General features: G+C 37.0%; 1 protein-coding gene across 14 annotated transcripts in view; it reads left to right on the top strand.

Annotated features, from left to right (window-relative positions):
- Nucleotides 1-17,507, top strand: part of ppfibp2b (PPFIA binding protein 2b) — a 68,702-nt gene that overhangs the window by 7,556 nt on the left and 43,639 nt on the right. For all 14 annotated transcript variants that reach the window (XR_001776712.1, XM_017305377.1, XM_008411723.2 and 11 more), the window contains exons 2-3: nucleotides 10,327-10,423; nucleotides 14,238-14,446. Coding sequence is in view for 13 of the 14 variants with exons in the window: in XM_017305377.1 (XP_017160866.1) it covers nucleotides 10,342-10,423; nucleotides 14,238-14,446 (291 nt within the window). In the remaining variant the exon portion in view is untranslated. The remainder of the gene's footprint in view (nucleotides 1-10,326; nucleotides 10,424-14,237; nucleotides 14,447-17,507) is intronic.

The following is a 17,507-nucleotide window of genomic DNA, read 5'->3' as shown; positions in this document are numbered from 1 at the left end:
GAAGCAGTTTCTGGATTAGAGCTGAACAAACATACTCTATTATTTGTAGCACTGGAAGACTTTGTTTTCATTGCATTTAGATTAATGCCAGACATTAGGAATGCACAGAGAGGCTACAGTAATAAGATTTGTTTTTCTTTGAACATGGTTCTAAGAATGCTTTTAAAGACTTTGCTCTACTTTATGACTTGGCTGTTGCAAAAAAAATTATTTGAGTCTGCTGAAGTTGCTCAATATTTGTTTTGCATGACTTCTTGTCCCTATATGATGCATGAGCTTTCATAAGTCATGTCAGAACTTTGAACTTTGTTTTCAAGCCAGACTTTATTGTAATCTTTCAAAGTCGTATTAATTCACAGATCTCCAGGCTTTCTAAAGATTTTTCAAAGTTTTTCTTGAAAAATCTTGACTGATTTTGATTTAGTTCAAAGGACACGGCATTTGCTTTGTTATTTAAACTTCTGCTGCAGATCAGTTTTGCTAGTATTCAAAAGGTTTGAAAAATATATGTTGGTTCACAGGAGTGTCAGGAGCAGCAAACATAATTTCAGTTTTGAGTAAATCCTTTCACAGACTTTATATGTTGTCTGAAATGTCTGGACAAGTGTAGAAAATGATTTTGAGAGTCTGAAAAAAGTAGAAATAATGCTCAGCATTCTGACTCACTCTTCTTCCTTAGTGGCACTAGTCGTTGCTTTTTAGCAAAGACAATAAGAGAAACCTCTCCCATCTAATAATTGAATGAAGTATGTTTCAGTGTGAAATATCTCACCAAATGGACTGCATTGTATTGATGCTTTGATATGAAAACCAATACATTTACATTTAAAATGCTAAATTTTAACTTCTCACGCTCTGCTCAACAAGTGAACTTGTGTCTTCCACCTTCACATTGCCGTATCAGTGTGAATCGGTTAATATTAACATCCCTACTTGCAAAGTCAGTAGGATTTCCCTTTATGTTGCTTTAGCGTTTTGTTTGGAATTGTATCTGTTTGTAATACTTATCAAAGTGTGAACTTCATGTGTAGTGCAAGAGATGTAACTTTAGAAAAAAAAGTGAAAGTTGGACTCAGTCGCTGCTAAATAAGGACATTTTTAGTCTTTACTAAAAGGCAGAAGGAACATCTTCCTCTTAAATGTCAGTAGTCCTGTCGCATTGATGCTAATTGCCAAAGAATCTGGTGTTTCTTGTTGGCTTGGCGAGGCTCAGCGTGCACACACAGTTGTATTTACTCTGTGTGACAGCAGGGCCTCGGGGGCTTAGGTCCGGCCTCTAGCTGGTGACACTAATCCAAACAGGCTAAGCCAAATGAGGAGGAACAGTAAACTAACACACACAACGCTCATCTGTCTGTCTGTGTGTTAGTGCGTGCCGTGTTCTCCTTTGTCTTTTCCTRTGTTAACGTTTAACCAACCCTGTCAAACGTACAGGGTCAGGCTGATTTTGGCTTTTCCTGTTCCCACTCACGAATGCCTCGGACTACTGATGGGGAACCTGAAGTTAAAACTTAACATTTTTCACTTCAGTGAAAACTGTGATGACTTCAGTGAGATKCCAGGCTGAACCTGTTGAGTCTTTACTTTTTATTCGGAGTCTAAAAGGCAAATATTTGTTGGGTTCTCGGCTATAGCCTCACATTCTTACATAACTGTAAACTCTTTTTAAATGAATATATGATTTGCATATGGTGTACATGCGTAGCCAAATGTCTTGTCCTGAGTCAGTGCGTTCTGGAATAATGTTCCCAGCCTTCTCCTCTTGTTAGGCAAATTAGAGTACAAACTGTAGAAAAAAAYATATTTCTCGTAATGCATCCAAGCTGTACACTGCAGTTTCACTTTATATTACGGTTACATGAGCAGTGAATTAATTTAAAAAATAATAATATCTATTACTAATTCAATTAATTGAATACGTCACAAACATTGGGTATAGAATCGTGATTGGACTAAAGTTATCAACTTAATCAGTTTTACAGATTCCAGGAGGCAAAAATAAAAATTTTAATTAATATGTGAACTGAATGGAGTTTGTGAATGCATAGTTTTCTCAGAATAGAGAATGCAGAAACTTGCATGGACAAAATTAGGGAACTTCTTGTAAAGAAATTCTGTCTCATTAGAATCAGACTTTTCTTAGACATTGAATTTAAAATACTGAATTTTATCCCATTCAGTTATATATATGATTTATTTTTCATGCATTGGTGTCATATGATCAAATGCATGTAATTTGATTGGCTAAAAGCTGCTCGACTTGATCTAGTGCTGATTGCTTTGGTTTGGGTCACCAGAAGGTAAAATGTGCTGACACAYGTCAGCATATTTTTGCAGAAGCAAATTTTAACTAGCAGATTTAAACTGAAAAATGATTGCRCATGATAAAAATATATCTATATTTTTTTATAAATTCAATATAGAAAAAAAATTCTGATTCTAATGACACTAAATTTYTTCCATAGATTTTTCCTGTTTAACATGGTGTTTTATATGCACCAGTGTGCACCTGAAAATGTATTGAATCTGTGCTTTTATTATTCCCAAGGTTGCTGTCTTCTGCCGCATTCCTGACTCCTTTAGGTCACTGAAGTTCACTGCTGCTTTGCATTGTTTTAAATTGTTGAGTACAGTTTTCCTCAGAAGKCATAAATCAAATTTTGCCCAGTTATGAGAAGCATAAAGCCACTAAGGTCTAGACGAATCCATTACCCTTTTACATTTGCAGACAGATTTTTTGCTCCCTTGCATATATCTTTGCRCCAGCTTTCCATGCTGGCTATCCTAAACTTCTGCAGATTGATGGAGAGTTTGCTCAAGTGGGAATTGTGTGTAAYAATGGTCAAATAATTGGATATTGTTCGCCTTTGGACTGGACTGATGTCTGATTACCCAAAAGATGCAATAATTTGTTGTATGTTCTGTGCCTACTTTTCATTTGGCCAATTTCGCTGTATTAAAACATTTCTTTTATTGGTCTTCTGTAACATAAASATTTTCTGAGAAACTGAGTTTTTCACCAGCTGTAAGATATAATCATCATTAATTACTTTGCTTCTACTTGTACGTAACCAAACCCGTTCAGTTCAGTCACATCCTTCATCAGTACTGGAGCAATTCTGCAGGACTGATGCGGACAAGTCAGTGAGCCTGTCCCCCTTGAAAAGTGAAATTGTAATCTTATCTATTTCCTCCTCAAATTATAACCCGAAGCTCAGACATGAAACACCCACTCCTAAAGCACATTTGTGTTTCAACATTAAGACAGAAGAGCTCAGTCTGTTCTGATTTCCAGGACCGGAGCATCTGTGATGTTTGCTCTGATCCCCACAAGSTTTTAGACACAATAACTGCTTATATCAAGTGTTGTGAAGGCTCTTATGACAACAAGGGCAGTTGAGGGGGGSTGGGGGGCTATTGTTTTGACTGCTCAGTATATTTTGCTTCTATTGTTTGTGTGAACCACGATTTGTACAAGAACTCCTTCATTTTCCAGACCATACAAGCCACACAAAATGACTGCATCAGGAAAGTTTTATATATATCAGGTGTTGTCCCTTTTATTCTACTTTACATGCACTTATCACTGCTGCACTGCCTTTTGACATTTAAAAATGTAGGTTCTGCATGTTAATATATTATGTCAAAAATACATCCCTTGAAATTTAATCTAAATATTGCTGTGGCTAAAAGAAATAATGCTTTTTCTTCTCTTTGCTTTCCCTTTTACCAGAGTGCTCATGATGCACAGGTTGCAAAGATGCATCATATTACAAAAGAAAATGGGGTATTTCTAGGTGGTCTAGATGCACTGTAGATCTTTTTTTTAATGAATTTCTTAGTTTTCCAGTAAAAAAAACTTGCATTATCGTTGATCGATTTGCTTTAATAATCACCCCCAAAATGATTTTCATTAATGCAGTTCTCAATTCTCTGCTAGTGCCTCTGTGTCTTTGAGACAATCTGTACTGAATTASCTGTCAAAAGAACTTMACAATAAGTGCCATTAAGATAATTTGCTCAAGAACTTGGTTTTCTCTAAGGAGCAAAGGAGCTGAATTTTACCAGYGAAGCATTTCCAGCTGTTTCACCTAGCAATCAACAAATTTTAACGCAAAAAGCGATGTTTGGCCTTATTARTAAATACATTTCTCTATAGCTCAAGCTTATTGTATAATTATCAGATTTTYTTTTCTATCTGGAGGTTTTAAAACAATGAAAATATAAGTTTTACAATAAGCAGCTGCTTCTACAAAGTACTCATCTCCGGCTGTTAAAATGCTAGACTGCTCTTAGGTCCTTGCACTTATATCATATAAAATGYATTTTATAAACCTATTTTGTGTTTATGTTTACTAAAATGCAAGACCTAATTAAAACAATGTCTTTTATGTTCTAGTTTCATGAAAATCTGTGTTTCTTATTCCAATAGTCTAATTTTGTTGCAGTTTCTATGCAGATATTGAACCAAACCAGAACCACATGGAGAAACCTCTGAAAGTCTGTGTTAAGATGTATGTAAAAAAACAAAACGAAACCTGTTTAGTTCGACATCATTTTTGGCCAAACCGTAAGAGCCAAAGTAGAGGCAAAAGGAGCCACAGGTTGCACTTAAAAGGAAAGTTGGAAAGRAAAAAAAGTGTTGCTTAACAACAGACAAAGCTTTAGCAATAAGAAAACACAAGGCTCAAGGTGGTACTAAATWAAGGACCATAAGAAAAGATACTTTTAAGGGAGCCAATCCAAGGACCACAGCGTTATACTGTGCAGCATTTCCGCAATGCATGTGCCATTAATTTATCCAGCATTTTAGAGAATTCTTTAAATTTTCATACTTAAGTTTAATCCACTTTTGTCAGTAAATAAACAAATGAAAGCCTCCAGCCAAACCTTTTTTATTTTTAAAAGTTGAAAATAATTTTAGTCTGTTTACGTTGCTTCCTGTTGCCCTCATGGTGATCACTGACTGGAAGTCATGGGTTGTTTTGCGTGATGGTTCATTACCCTCTCTCTGAGGGCAAAATAGATTACAGCTTTAATAGCAGACGTCAAGTGGACTGACTGGAGTTTAACACAGAACACTGACAAAGGAAAGAATGAGATAATATGAACAGGAAACACATTTTACTGAGAGCGCTAAGCAGAGAAAAAGCAAAGCGAAGGCAAGTCAGATGCACTTTAACGAGACTAAAAAGAACAAAAGAGAGCTAGTAGCTCAGCAGACAGCTTTGCAGTGCTGTGAGGCACATTAAACTTATATTCTTGCCCCCCACAGCAGTGCATCAGTCACGGTTCACATATCACAGCCTACCCACTGTGATATACGCAGAAAGATAATCTAGCTAGTTTGCAAGCTCACAAACTCGGCTATGAAATTATCCTCTTATATCTTCTCTATGTCCTGCTTTTCCGCATTTGACACTGGTTTTGTCGTACCCTGCTCTACATTAGTTTTACATGTTTTTTTGTTGTTTTTAAAAAAAAAAATTGAAATACAGGAGCTAATGGATAATTGTTTCTTACTTTTTTTTTAAATAAGCATTTTATAATCCCATCCATCCATCCATCCATCCATTTTCTTTACTCCCTTGTCCCTAGCGGGGTCGGGAGGGTTGCTGGTGCCTATCTCCAGCTAACATTGATATGAAAATGCGTTGTATGAAGGAGAAACGGCATGTTGTTCAGGAGTTTGCAAAACTCAAAACATTTTACGTATTTTTAAAATTTGTTTAACTTAACTTTTTGTTGATTACATCAAATACAGTAGCTATTAATTCACTTTCTGGAGAGTAATCTCAAGTGGATAATTGATTGGGGGTGTGTTAGGCTCTTGTTTTATTTTAATTTTTTTATGATTTTCAGTTTGCAAGTCTTGTACAAAGAATAGATATCTTGCAAGCATAAAATTGTAAGTCCTATTCCAGCATTTTCATGTCTCATGCTTATGGGCAAAGCACTTGACCTCAAGTTGCTTACAAATCTGTACATCGGTGTGTGAATGTCTGTCTGTTTGTGAATTCGACTTGATGAATGTGGCTTTAGTGTAAAGGGCTTTTTTTACAGGTCTGTATGACTAGAAAAGCACTATGAATTCGGTCTTTTCACCATTTACCAATTTGGAGATCTTTTTAACACATTCGTTTTAAAGTTAGTTTCATATTGCACAATGGAGTTTTGTGCTTGTTAAGGTGTTCCCAAGGACCAATTTTAGGACCCATTTTGTTTATCTTGTATTTACTGCCTCTTGGTAAGATCTTCCAAAAATTTTATTTATCCTTTCATTACTTTGCAGATGACATCCAGATTTATTTGCCCCTTAGAATGCAACATGGTACAAATGATTCTCTTCAGCTGTTAAACTGTTTAGCTGAAGTTAAATTATGGATGGGAAAAAAACTCAAGTTCTATTATTTGGTCAAAAATTTCAGCCTACAAATCCAGATCAGATTCTTGGTTCCTTGGCTCGGTCTTGTCAGACCTCTGCTAGGAATCTAGATTTCATTTTTGACAGCTCTTTAAAGCTAGATAACAAKTTAGTTCTGTCGTTAAATCGAGTTTCTACCACCTTCGGCKTTTAGCAAAAGTTAAATCTTACTTTTGTTTTAAGGACTTTGAAGGACTTATCCATGCCTTCATAACAACTCATCTGGATTACTGCAACTCTTTATATAGAGGGATGGATAAATCACAGATTCTGCGACTTCAAATGATCCAGAATGCAGCAGCATGGCTTCTTCCAGGAACCAGGAAGCATGACCATATAAGGTCAAMTCTGGCATCTTTACACTGGCTGCCTGTCTTTTATCGAATAGATTTTAAGATTCTTTTGTTAATTTATAAAGTTTTAAATGGGTTAGCCCCCATTATCTTCGGGACCTTTTAAAATTCCGGTCTGTGTCCAGAACTTTACGATCAAATAATCAGTTATTACTGACAGTTCCTCGGACTCGACTTAAGAGGAAAGGAGATCGAGCTTTTTCTGTTGCTGCTCCTGTTTTATGGAATAACTTACCTTTCCAGATTAGATCTGYCCACAGCCTGGATCATTTTAAATGGCTTCTTAAAACTCATTTTTACTCTTTGGCATTTAATTGATTTATTGTTTTGTGCTCTGTTTTGTCATTTGTGTTGTCGTTCTTGTACAGCACTTTGGTGCAGGTCTATACCTGTTTTAAAGTGCTATATAAATAAATTTGACATTGACAAGGTAGAACAACATTATCAAACATAACGCACTTGAGTACATCAAACTGGACGTTATAGTGTTTTCTTTTTTGTTATGAGAAAATGTTTTCAGCCTAGAAATGCGAGACCATATTTTACTATGCTTGTTTAGGAKAGTTAATAGTGATTCCAATCATAATGCACTGAAAAGGTTCACATTAGACCTCACTGTGGTTATTGTACCTGTAAATATATTTTAAAAAGAGAAAATACATCTATCAGGCGGAGTTWAAAAAAATCCACTGAGATTTAATCTACCATGTTCATATTTTAGCTTTTGTTCTTTCAAGGTTAGTTGTGGTAGAGTACTTTCATATGTTGTTCAAGTTTATGTCCACCAATGTTCTATATCTGGACTACCACGGGCCCCGGAGGTGAAAAGAGGAAGCGCTGGATTTACCTCTTTGTTTTCTGCTCTTTCATTGAAGGCCCGTAAATGGAACAGATCTCTTGATATGACCGCATTCAGACACCTTGCAGATGTTTGATGTTATCACATAGCATCTTTATGAATAATAATAACGATTAGATGTGCTGTGTTGTTTGTTGAGTACTTATATGTGCACTAGACTCCTGAACTAATGGATGCTTGTATTCATGCTCTAGGCATGCAGGGTACTGGTGTTGATTTCTGACAACATATGTGCTTGCCCTGCAGGTTCAGGGATTAGTGGCTCTTTGGTTAGCAGCTTATCCCACTTAAAGCAGCGTAGAGGGGGCGTCAGGTGTTTGCAAAGGGTGTCTAAGTGTTTGCRTGTGTGAGGAAGCTTCTGAACAGAGTTGCTGATTTGTCGTTCATTGTTGTCATGAACTGCACTGTCAGTACAAAAACATGTTTGACTTGCTTTCTTGGGTGGTTGTTGCAGAAAGAGTTGCAAATCCTGTTGGTTTCAAAATGACAATGAAACATTTTACGTCTACTAGAACAGGAACCTCGGGGCTGTTTAACTTCTGAAGTACTGGAAGCTGCGTGTAGCGCTACTGTAAACCGTAGAACACGTTTYGGATGTAGCACTGTGGTGGATGATGATGTAAGTTTATGTCATGTAAGAAAACTAGTTTTTCAGGTGGGTAATATTTATTAAAAAAAGATTACATTGTCATTGTTGGCTCATTTCCTTAGTAGTTGTTTTTGCTTGCTTTCTTTTTCTTTCAAATTCTAAAAAAACATAAACGCCCCACCAAAAGAGATAATGTCTTTACTGTGACAATAACTTGTATTTATTCCAACTGGAAGACATTTTGAGGTGCTTGGAGAGCTTTATATAATTTGACATAGACAATCCCAACAGTGAATAATGCATCCAAGAGCACAAGACAACACTAGATGCCTGGAGACTTATCACAGTCATGCTTTATGCTGTGCAGTTTTTGAGACACTGGTTGGGTTTGTTGCTCTTTGCAGTTTGTCCTGTCATCTCTGTGCTGGAACAGGACTGTAAATCCTGCATCAGCACCCTCCTGTTTGTGCAGTCTCACAAGAAAACTAATTTCCTGACTTCCTCATATACAGGCACATGCTGCAGAAACAAAGGCAACATTGTTGTGTTGATGGTCAACTGTTTTCACAGAGCTGTTAAACAGAGTCATTCTGTCATAACGTCTGAATGGTGCTGTCATTTTCGGTTTCAACAGACCTGATATTATGGAGGCATTTATTATAATAAATGATTGAATTACGAGGCTTGTCTTAAACGCATACGCTTGTCTGTGCAGCTAATGTTTGTGTGTTTGATTGACAAATCCTGACAGTAGCACAATATTGTAATTCTATAAAGTGTGTTTTATTTGGAGCATCATCCATCGTAATGGAATGAAAGTTGCTGCTAATTCAGATGAACATTAGTCCGCTATGTAGGGGGTTTATTCTCTTAAGGCATCCACAGATTACATCACCGCCCTTCCCCTCGATTTGCACGTAGTTGCCTATTTGTTAGTAAGTCGGCTTGACAGCATAACAGAGGGATGAGCGCCTTGAAGGAGTGATGACTGAAAAGGCATGAGTGGCAGACARTGAGGGGATGGCAGAAAAGAGGATGGGAAGTTTGCAGAGCAAGAAAAAAAAAGTGTGGCAGAAGTTAGAGGGGAAACCAAATTCAGCGATAACAGGTGGAGAATATCTCCTACGTTAATAAATCCGTGGATAACTGATGATGTTGATGCTTTTGCTGCAGGTGTTATGTGGATTCAATGTTTTCGTGCAGTATTTGTATTTAATAAAATATTCAGTGTTAAACCAAAGAATCAGTATGGAGGTGTTTGATCAAATATAAGGGAAATTTGTAAAGAATGAATGAACTCTACTGACCTCTGTTGGTAAGTCATTAAAATTACAYCATCATGAAAATTTGATTTTAACAAGCTGTTTCCGGTCATTTGRGTCTGTATTGAGGATGAGGGTAAGAGATTATACAGGCAAGATCAATCTAATGGTTCATTAGCGGGTGTCTTCTGCAACTGAAGTTATTCAACAATCAGAGTAGTGATTGAAACTGAAATTTTCTCTTGACCAGCCGAGAGAGGTAAACGGCAGGTCAATTATTGCTTCTTTACTCATTTTTCGCTGGTAAATAAATGCAGTAAAAGTGAAAACTCCTACTCTTTTCAGTCTGCAAACACATAAACTTGTGGCACATTTTTGTCTTTATGACATATTTTCATTATCTTTAATTATTGAAATGACATAAGRATTCTACAAATCTTTTATATTCCATAATTTAAAAAATCTGAATCAACAGGCCAGRCAAAGGAAAGCAGAAATCAGTACCAGCTAGTAAAGCCTGATCAGCTGATCTATAACTGATAGATTTTGGATCCAGGTTATTTGCACAYTCAGGTGCCCGTAGGGAGAATGTAGCACTTACTCTATTCTCAAAGATTCGCTTGCCAARACCCCCAGAAAGTTGAGCTAAATAAATTCTTTATTGCATTGCTTTATAGCTTGTTGAAACTCTTACATCTCCAGTGCTGCCTTTTAATCTTGCTACATTTATCCTGAAGGTTATTTATTAATATAATTTTTTCATTTGAATATGCTCTACTTTTCAATAAAACATAAAGTCAGATGTTAAGTCCCTTTCCTTTGTTCTCTATTTACACCAGAGTATTTTAGGTCTGATGCTTCCTGCTGTCACAATGGAAACGGAGGCCAGTCACATGCTGGAAGCTGCGTTGGAGCAGATGGACGACATCATTGCAGGTAAGAAGCGGAGGCAGGAGAGGTTGTCTGTGTGATGAGGATGGTTAAAATGGTTAAATGTAGTCGGTGTTTTGAAAAAATGTCKGTGTAATGATGGAGACCGCTGTAGGAGTTGAGAGGAACATCTTGAGCCAGATTTTGCACATTTATACACAACAAATTAAAATTTTAAGCTAAAAAATAAATGTCTAATTATGTTTGAACTACTGTGTTCTATCATATTCACATTTACGTGAAGTTTTCCAGATTACACATCTACAATAATGTCATGATGATTGAGGTGGGCCAAAATGCAGGCTCAATCTTTCTGTCCATTTGAGAGCACACATTTTCAGTCCGAAAGCAAGATTTCTTGTCTTTTGCTCTCAAAACTTGAAATCCTTTTACTCAAAACTTCTGCTTGCTTTCACTTTTCTCCTCGCACTCAAAACTTGTCTCTGCTTGGATCTAATCTCCACTTGCAAACCTCTCTGCTTGCTTGCAAATCATTTTCTGCTCCCTTATGGATCAAAAAAGTACCGTTGCCTGGCAACCTCTCAGCCAATAGAATGAAAGTGTCATAYTGTGTGCTATTGGGAATTTTTCTGCCATAATTCGAGAGCACACATTTTCAGTCTGAAAGCAGGATTTCATGTCTTTTGTTCTCAACACTTGTGTTGTGCTTACATTTTCAATTTGAAAGGAGGACTTGATGTCTGTCTTCACAAAACTTGAAATCCTTTTACTAATATCAATATCTATTTTGTGTGTGTTGTTCTGTGTCAATTAAGCCGCTTTTTCCCAACTTGTTTATAAAGAGACAAACATTTTTTATTAAATAGTTTTGACTTTGAGCCAAACTTGATGAAATTGTCAACAGACCTAAATTTCTGAAGTCGGCCAACATTTATCAGTCTACTTATTGAAAGATATTCTTTTGACATCAAAGTCTAGACGATAAACTTTAGCTTCCCTTTTCATCTCTTTTTGCTCATTTTATCTGGCTGCTGAATTTTCTCMGCTAATGCAGCAGAGTCTCTCTGCCTTATTGAAAAACACAGCTAGAAAGTAMACTTGTATAAGTAGGTTAATCAGTGGCAAAAGAGYGAGCAGCACAAATTCAAAGAGGCTCATTTATATGTGCATTTGTGTGTAAAAAAGAAAAAGAAAAGAAAAGGGGGTGTGTGTTTGCTGCAGCCCTCTCRGCCTTGACTAGTACAGATTTAACTAACAGAAGGGTAAATGTTTAATGTTATCCATCAACATGATGTGGGAAAACAGAAAGCATCTGTCCAGTAACACAGAGGGAGAGAAAGAGACAGATGGATATGTTCCAGATTAGATATATTAGAGATCAGAAACATGTAGCATAAGTATATACAAAACACAGGGCTTTTGTGGAATCAAGAAAAGTATTTTACAAGTCTTTAAGGATTGGAAGTGAAAAATAAAGCGTGGAAAAATATAGTTTATGTTGATGTATTTAGMTACATTTTTTCATTTTCTGTCTACCTGATGAATTTGCATCATATTTTCTGAGTAAATTTCCACAGATTTTGACAAATTTCTGCTCTAATTTTCCGCTTCAGTCTTTGTCCATTTTATTAACATTTAAATGGTTTTTGATATTAGCTACTATAACCATTAGGGTAAGTGGAATGCAGCAGTGTACATATAAGAGCTTTACTGATATTGAGTAAATCTCAAGACCCTCAGTTTTAAAATGCCTCGACAGCTTTGTGCTTATGCTCAGCTTTTATGACCCCTCTCTGCAGCTGAACGTTTCTTATTGACATCTTTTGGCTTTTCCAGTAAATACCTCTGACCTTTGCTTCTGTCTTTTTGACTAACAAGTATCACTGAAGGTTTTTGCTGGATGTGCTTAACATGTTAAAGAAGATTTAAGCTTCCACCAGCAACGTACTCTTCATTCCCAGCCGTGAAAGCTCAAGTGGGCTGCTGCAGGCTGAGGAGAGGCTAAAGTTTATGTGTTTGCAGCACTGAAGTGCAAAGCTCCATAGTAACTTTGCAGATGAAAATGGCTCAGTTTGTATTGATTTTATGTAAATGAGTATTTTTACAGAATTAATTCAGTTGTACAAACCTAAGTTACTCTAAGACCACATCAGTAAGRAACCAGAGAAACATTTAAACCATGGCATTCTTATCTCAGTTAAGGTCAGTGGTCAGGCTTTAACAATAACAAAGAGACRGATCAAAATTACATTCATGGGGGCTTCCACAAACTATAGAGGAGCAGCTGCAGATTTATTTAGGACCAATATTTAGAAGACTAAATACAGATGGAATAAAAGATTTAGAATAATTAAGTCATTCATGAGGTAATTACTGACCTTAATACACCAAAAGAGGACAACAGGATGAAAGATGCTTTTATTTTTAGAGGGTGATACAGTCAGCCTTATTACTGAGCTCCCTTTGCCATAGATATGATAAATGGCTTGCACTTGAATAGCGCTTTATCAAGTCTATATCAGTCATTCTCATGCAAACATTCACACATCTGTACAGCACCAATCATTTCTGAGCATACTTTAGTTATGAGGTGCAGATTGTTTTTGTCTAGTTATCAGAAAGAACAAGGGGAAAAAAAAGGTTTTATCATAAATTTAGGTGATTATTGAGCACTTTTTCTGAATACTTGTATTGGGTGAGGTATTTCTTCTTCCTCACTACATGTGAAACATTTATGCATTTAGGCCAAGAAAATTGTCATCACACCATGCAATAAATAACGAGAGCTTCCACTAGCAGCACCTTAAATCTTTTAGCTTTATTTTAGACTAAAATGCTGGTTTTGTTTACAGTTCCTGCAGCTGCTCCAAAACCCATTGAACTCACTGAGTGCTCTGAGGCTCGCTATCCCAGCTCTGGCTGACCGCAAATAGAAACGCATTAAAAATCCCATTAGCGATAACATCAGCCAATCACTAACAAGGAAATTAGAGTCACTTATCAACAAAATTTAGATATGTTGGTCATATTACATTCCACAATGTTTTTTTTATCTGGTGGGAACATGATGTGAATGCACTCCACTTGTTGTTTGTTGGGTTAGAGTTGGGTTTGTGCTGGAGTTGGGACTTGAACAAGGCTCTTCGTGCAGAGCTTTCCCTGCTTTAATGGTGGTTACCTTTAAGGAATGTGAACCTARATAAACAAAGAATCTAAACTACAGTGATCTGTTGTAAAATTKTAAGTTTTGTAAGTAAGTGAAGCTGTGTAGGTGTGCAAAGGGGTCTGCAGCACCCCATGGGGGATGTGTTTGACAGCAATACCTGCAAAGAAGCATTTACTGACTGCTGCTGAGCTTAACTTTTCTACCAGGTCTGACCTGCTGAATTGTGATTTTGTTTTCCAGCTTCGATTTTCTTTTGAGGATTATAATACACACAGATTATTTTGCAGTCAGGAGTGTGTTTTTATGAGAGGAGCGGGTCAGGAGGGGTTCAAGGATTGCCAATCTTTTCCATTATGACGTTCCTTGATTTAGACCATTCATTGTGCTGAGCCACCTTAAAACGTGGCTGTTTTATATAGCCACATTTACTTGACTGTATCCAGATGTGCTATTGTTGCCATCACAGTTTAAATATTAGTTACAGGGCAATAATCCAGGTGACACATGAACATTTAAGAATCTGCCGTCAAGATGGCTGGATCCGATTTAGTCATGCTTCCTGTTCTTTTAGCTTTACTTCAGTGTGTCGAATATATTTGAGATGTTAGCACAGATTTGCTTTTCCAATTCRTTTTCCAATTTTATAACTTGTATTAATGAAATAGTGAGTGATCGTCCCTTCTCACCACTCAGGTTCAAGGGCAGCAGCGATGGAGTTTTCCAGTACCGTGTACGATCTGGGTTCTCCTGTCAGCGCCGGTCCGCTGCAGGTCGTCCAGTTAGCCGAGGAGCTCAAACTTGCTCTGGAGGTTCAGCCCAATCAGGAGGAGAGAGACAATCTCAGAGCTCAGCTGCCTCCAGAAACGGCACAGGCTCTCATCGATTGGCTGCAGACTGGAAGTGTAAGTACGGGATCTGAAATGACAAACACTCTCCATGTATTTGCTTCAACTTTTTTTTAAAGCAATTTCATAAAAGAAAACTTATATAAATATTGCTGGATTATAATCAGATGCTTAAACAACCCATAAAATGGCCTGCMTGACTAAATTGCGCTGTGCAAGGTGCTTGTAGAAAGAAAATATTTAAAAAGTGAGGTAAATGTTTACCCTGACATGCTGCTCCTCATTGTTTCTGTCACCCTAAAACACCTGGAGAACTGGAGAGTGTTTTATTACTAAACGTGCAAGTAGACTTAGAAMATGYTCTGGTAWATTTTCCTTGGAGACCCCATTACAACTTAACTATTATTGACTTCCTGCACTACGTTCCCTCCCTCACACCGTCTGTCGGCCCTTTGTGGCCTCTCAGTCATTACAACTTCTCTGTTTACGTCAGCTTTTACCTCTCCTTCTCCCTCTTTTTCCCCTTCGCGCTCTCTATATAGTAGTGCAGAGTCTCCCCACTCCCTGAGACTATGCACATTTAGGCACCCACCCTCTCTTTTCTCATGCAAGTCTGTTTTGTAAATGTAAATGAGGTAGCTTTTTATTCAAGCAGTCAAGTCTCTGGCAGGAGGACTTGATTTCTTTGGACTGTTACTCTGAGGTAAGGTAAAACTGCTCCAAAAMGTTGAAAGTATTGTCCTRCAATGTTTGAAAGATGGTTGCCGGTTTTGTTTTTGGATATGTTTTTCAAGTGGGAAGTCTTAAGTATTGGTAAAAAAAATTAAAGGTTCTGACAGAGTTTTAATGCTTTTAGTAATCGGATTACTGGTATAGAGCTGGTTGTGCTGTCAGAAGCAGTTGGCTGCTGTTGCTGAACTTTGTCCTGCAGAGGTTGCTGTTTTCTGTGCAGAAAGCAAAGTTAATTTGTATGCAGAATAATGGAGATGGTTGCAGCTTTTGATTTTCAGCTTGTGCATTGTCTCAGCAGCAGATGTCTCCCATGTTGCTTTCACTCGCTGCTCATTCCGCCCTTATTCTTTCCTTCTTTGTTTTGGAAAGAAGGAAAGACGASAGTTTCCTCTTGTCTTCTGCTTCCTGTTCCTGCTACTTTTTGCTGCCTATTTTCAGTGCACAAGTTCATTATTTTTGTGAATATTAATGYATTTTACATTACATTAATTGTCAATCGTGTGCAAAGAGAATGTTGTGCACAGTTGAGGGGATRATTGTAGAAAAGAGTAACTGGTTTTGAATTGTCTCATTTTTCAGAATTGAAAGCAATAATATTCAGTTCAACACATTACAATCTTATATTCTCAGCTCACTCCAGTTTTATACTTGTATACCTTAAGACTTATTCAAAACTGCTCAAATAGAGAAACATTAGAGTGATAGTTTGGTATAAAACTGTGTAAAAAAAACAACAACAAACTTGCAGTACCATAGGGCAAAATCAAATGCATAACATTTTAATTAAATATTTTAGTTATTTCACTGACAAAAAATATTTAGATAAATATGCCACGAACAATTTTGGCCACTGACAAAAATAACCAACTGCAGCTGGACACCAATACACCTTCACCAAGCTCAACTGCAAGGAGTCAATGGGCATTGTCTTCATACAGAAAGAGCTTAAATGGTATTGTCAACACTTTCTATACATTACCTATTTCAAATGAAAAGGTTCAGTTAAGATTTTCAAAATTGTTTCTATAAACYTTCTATTAAAGTTTATAGAAAYAATGGTGTGTGATGGTTCAAGCAATACATTTGGTAGGCAGTTAATTTTTTTCCATAACTATCACAACAATTTTTCCTTGAAATGGACTGAGATACAACCTGGAAAATCCCCATGTCTTTGCTGAAACAAGAAAAGCTACTCGTGCAAATTTTTAAAACGGATGAATAAACGCCTGGCAGATCATAAGACGACTAAAACAGAAGCTTGGCTGCTCCTTCTTGTACTCTTCCTGTCTAACKTTTCCTTCTTCTTTTGCACCTCCCTGCTGACCTAAAAGGAGCAGGATCAAAGACGTTGGAGCTTCATAATTAGTCTTCAACCCTGGGGCTTCTCTCCTGGGGTACTTCACAGTGAAACTCATACATATACACAGGAAGGATTATCAGATGACTTGTGACTGCCACTCATTAGAGCGGACTCAAATGTTTGTCTTCAGATACGAGATATTGGGAAAGCGGATTCCCTGCCCAGAGATTAGTAATCACAAATAAAGTGTATTTTCTTGTTGACTTGTATGCATTGTTTCACATTAAACTGACTAAGCGTCCCCTCGTTCAGAATAGTATTAGGGGTAATGAATGTTATGTATGATATTCACCCATTTAAAGTATTGTTTTGGGTCTCAAATCTCCTCAGCATTTTGATCATCACCCTCAGGACCAAAGAACATGTTTGACYTTCATCGTTGGTAAAATAAGAATTGATACTTACTAATCTGATGATTCTGGGTTTCCATTGGAGCTGTTAAGTATCTATCATATGTATGTTAAGTATCTATCATAATTAAATATCAGCTATCCTAACCAATCCTGAACTCTTTGAAAAAGTAATTGACTCCTAAACTTGTAAATTGTTCTCCCACCTTGGCAGATACATCTGCCGTCTGGCATTTGTGATTGTGGCCTTGGAGATTTTTCATCACAGTAGAGGTATTTTGGTAGACTCGTCTTTACAGAATGGGTTAATTCAAGTTCGGGTTTTTGACATCAGCCGCTGTTTAGCCTTGTAGAAGGGAATTTGTTGGAATGATTTGGATCACTGTCCTGCAGCATAAACTTAAGTGTACTTGAGCGTAAGCTCATGAACCTATGACCAGAAATTAACCGTGATTCCATCAAGGTTCTTTTTATGCGCATTTTAAAGTATTGAAAAGGTTGAGGTTAATTCTAGCCTCCAGTGCGTCTGAAATTGTTTCATTTYAATGTTTATATGTAATTACTGGGATCACAGTGAGTAGTAGTTGTTGTTACTATGGGAGAAAAAATGGTATATATTCATCTGATTTGTAATGGCACAATGTGCATTCTCTCTTTAGCTTGTTGAATATTAATT

The sequence above is a fragment of the Poecilia reticulata genome, linkage group LG6 (assembly GCF_000633615.1).
Source record: "Poecilia reticulata strain Guanapo linkage group LG6, Guppy_female_1.0+MT, whole genome shotgun sequence".
NCBI classification, from domain to species: Eukaryota; Metazoa; Chordata; class Actinopteri; order Cyprinodontiformes; family Poeciliidae; genus Poecilia; species Poecilia reticulata.
The sequence above is the reverse complement of the archived record's forward strand: the minus strand, read 5'-3'. Positions and strand labels throughout refer to the sequence as shown.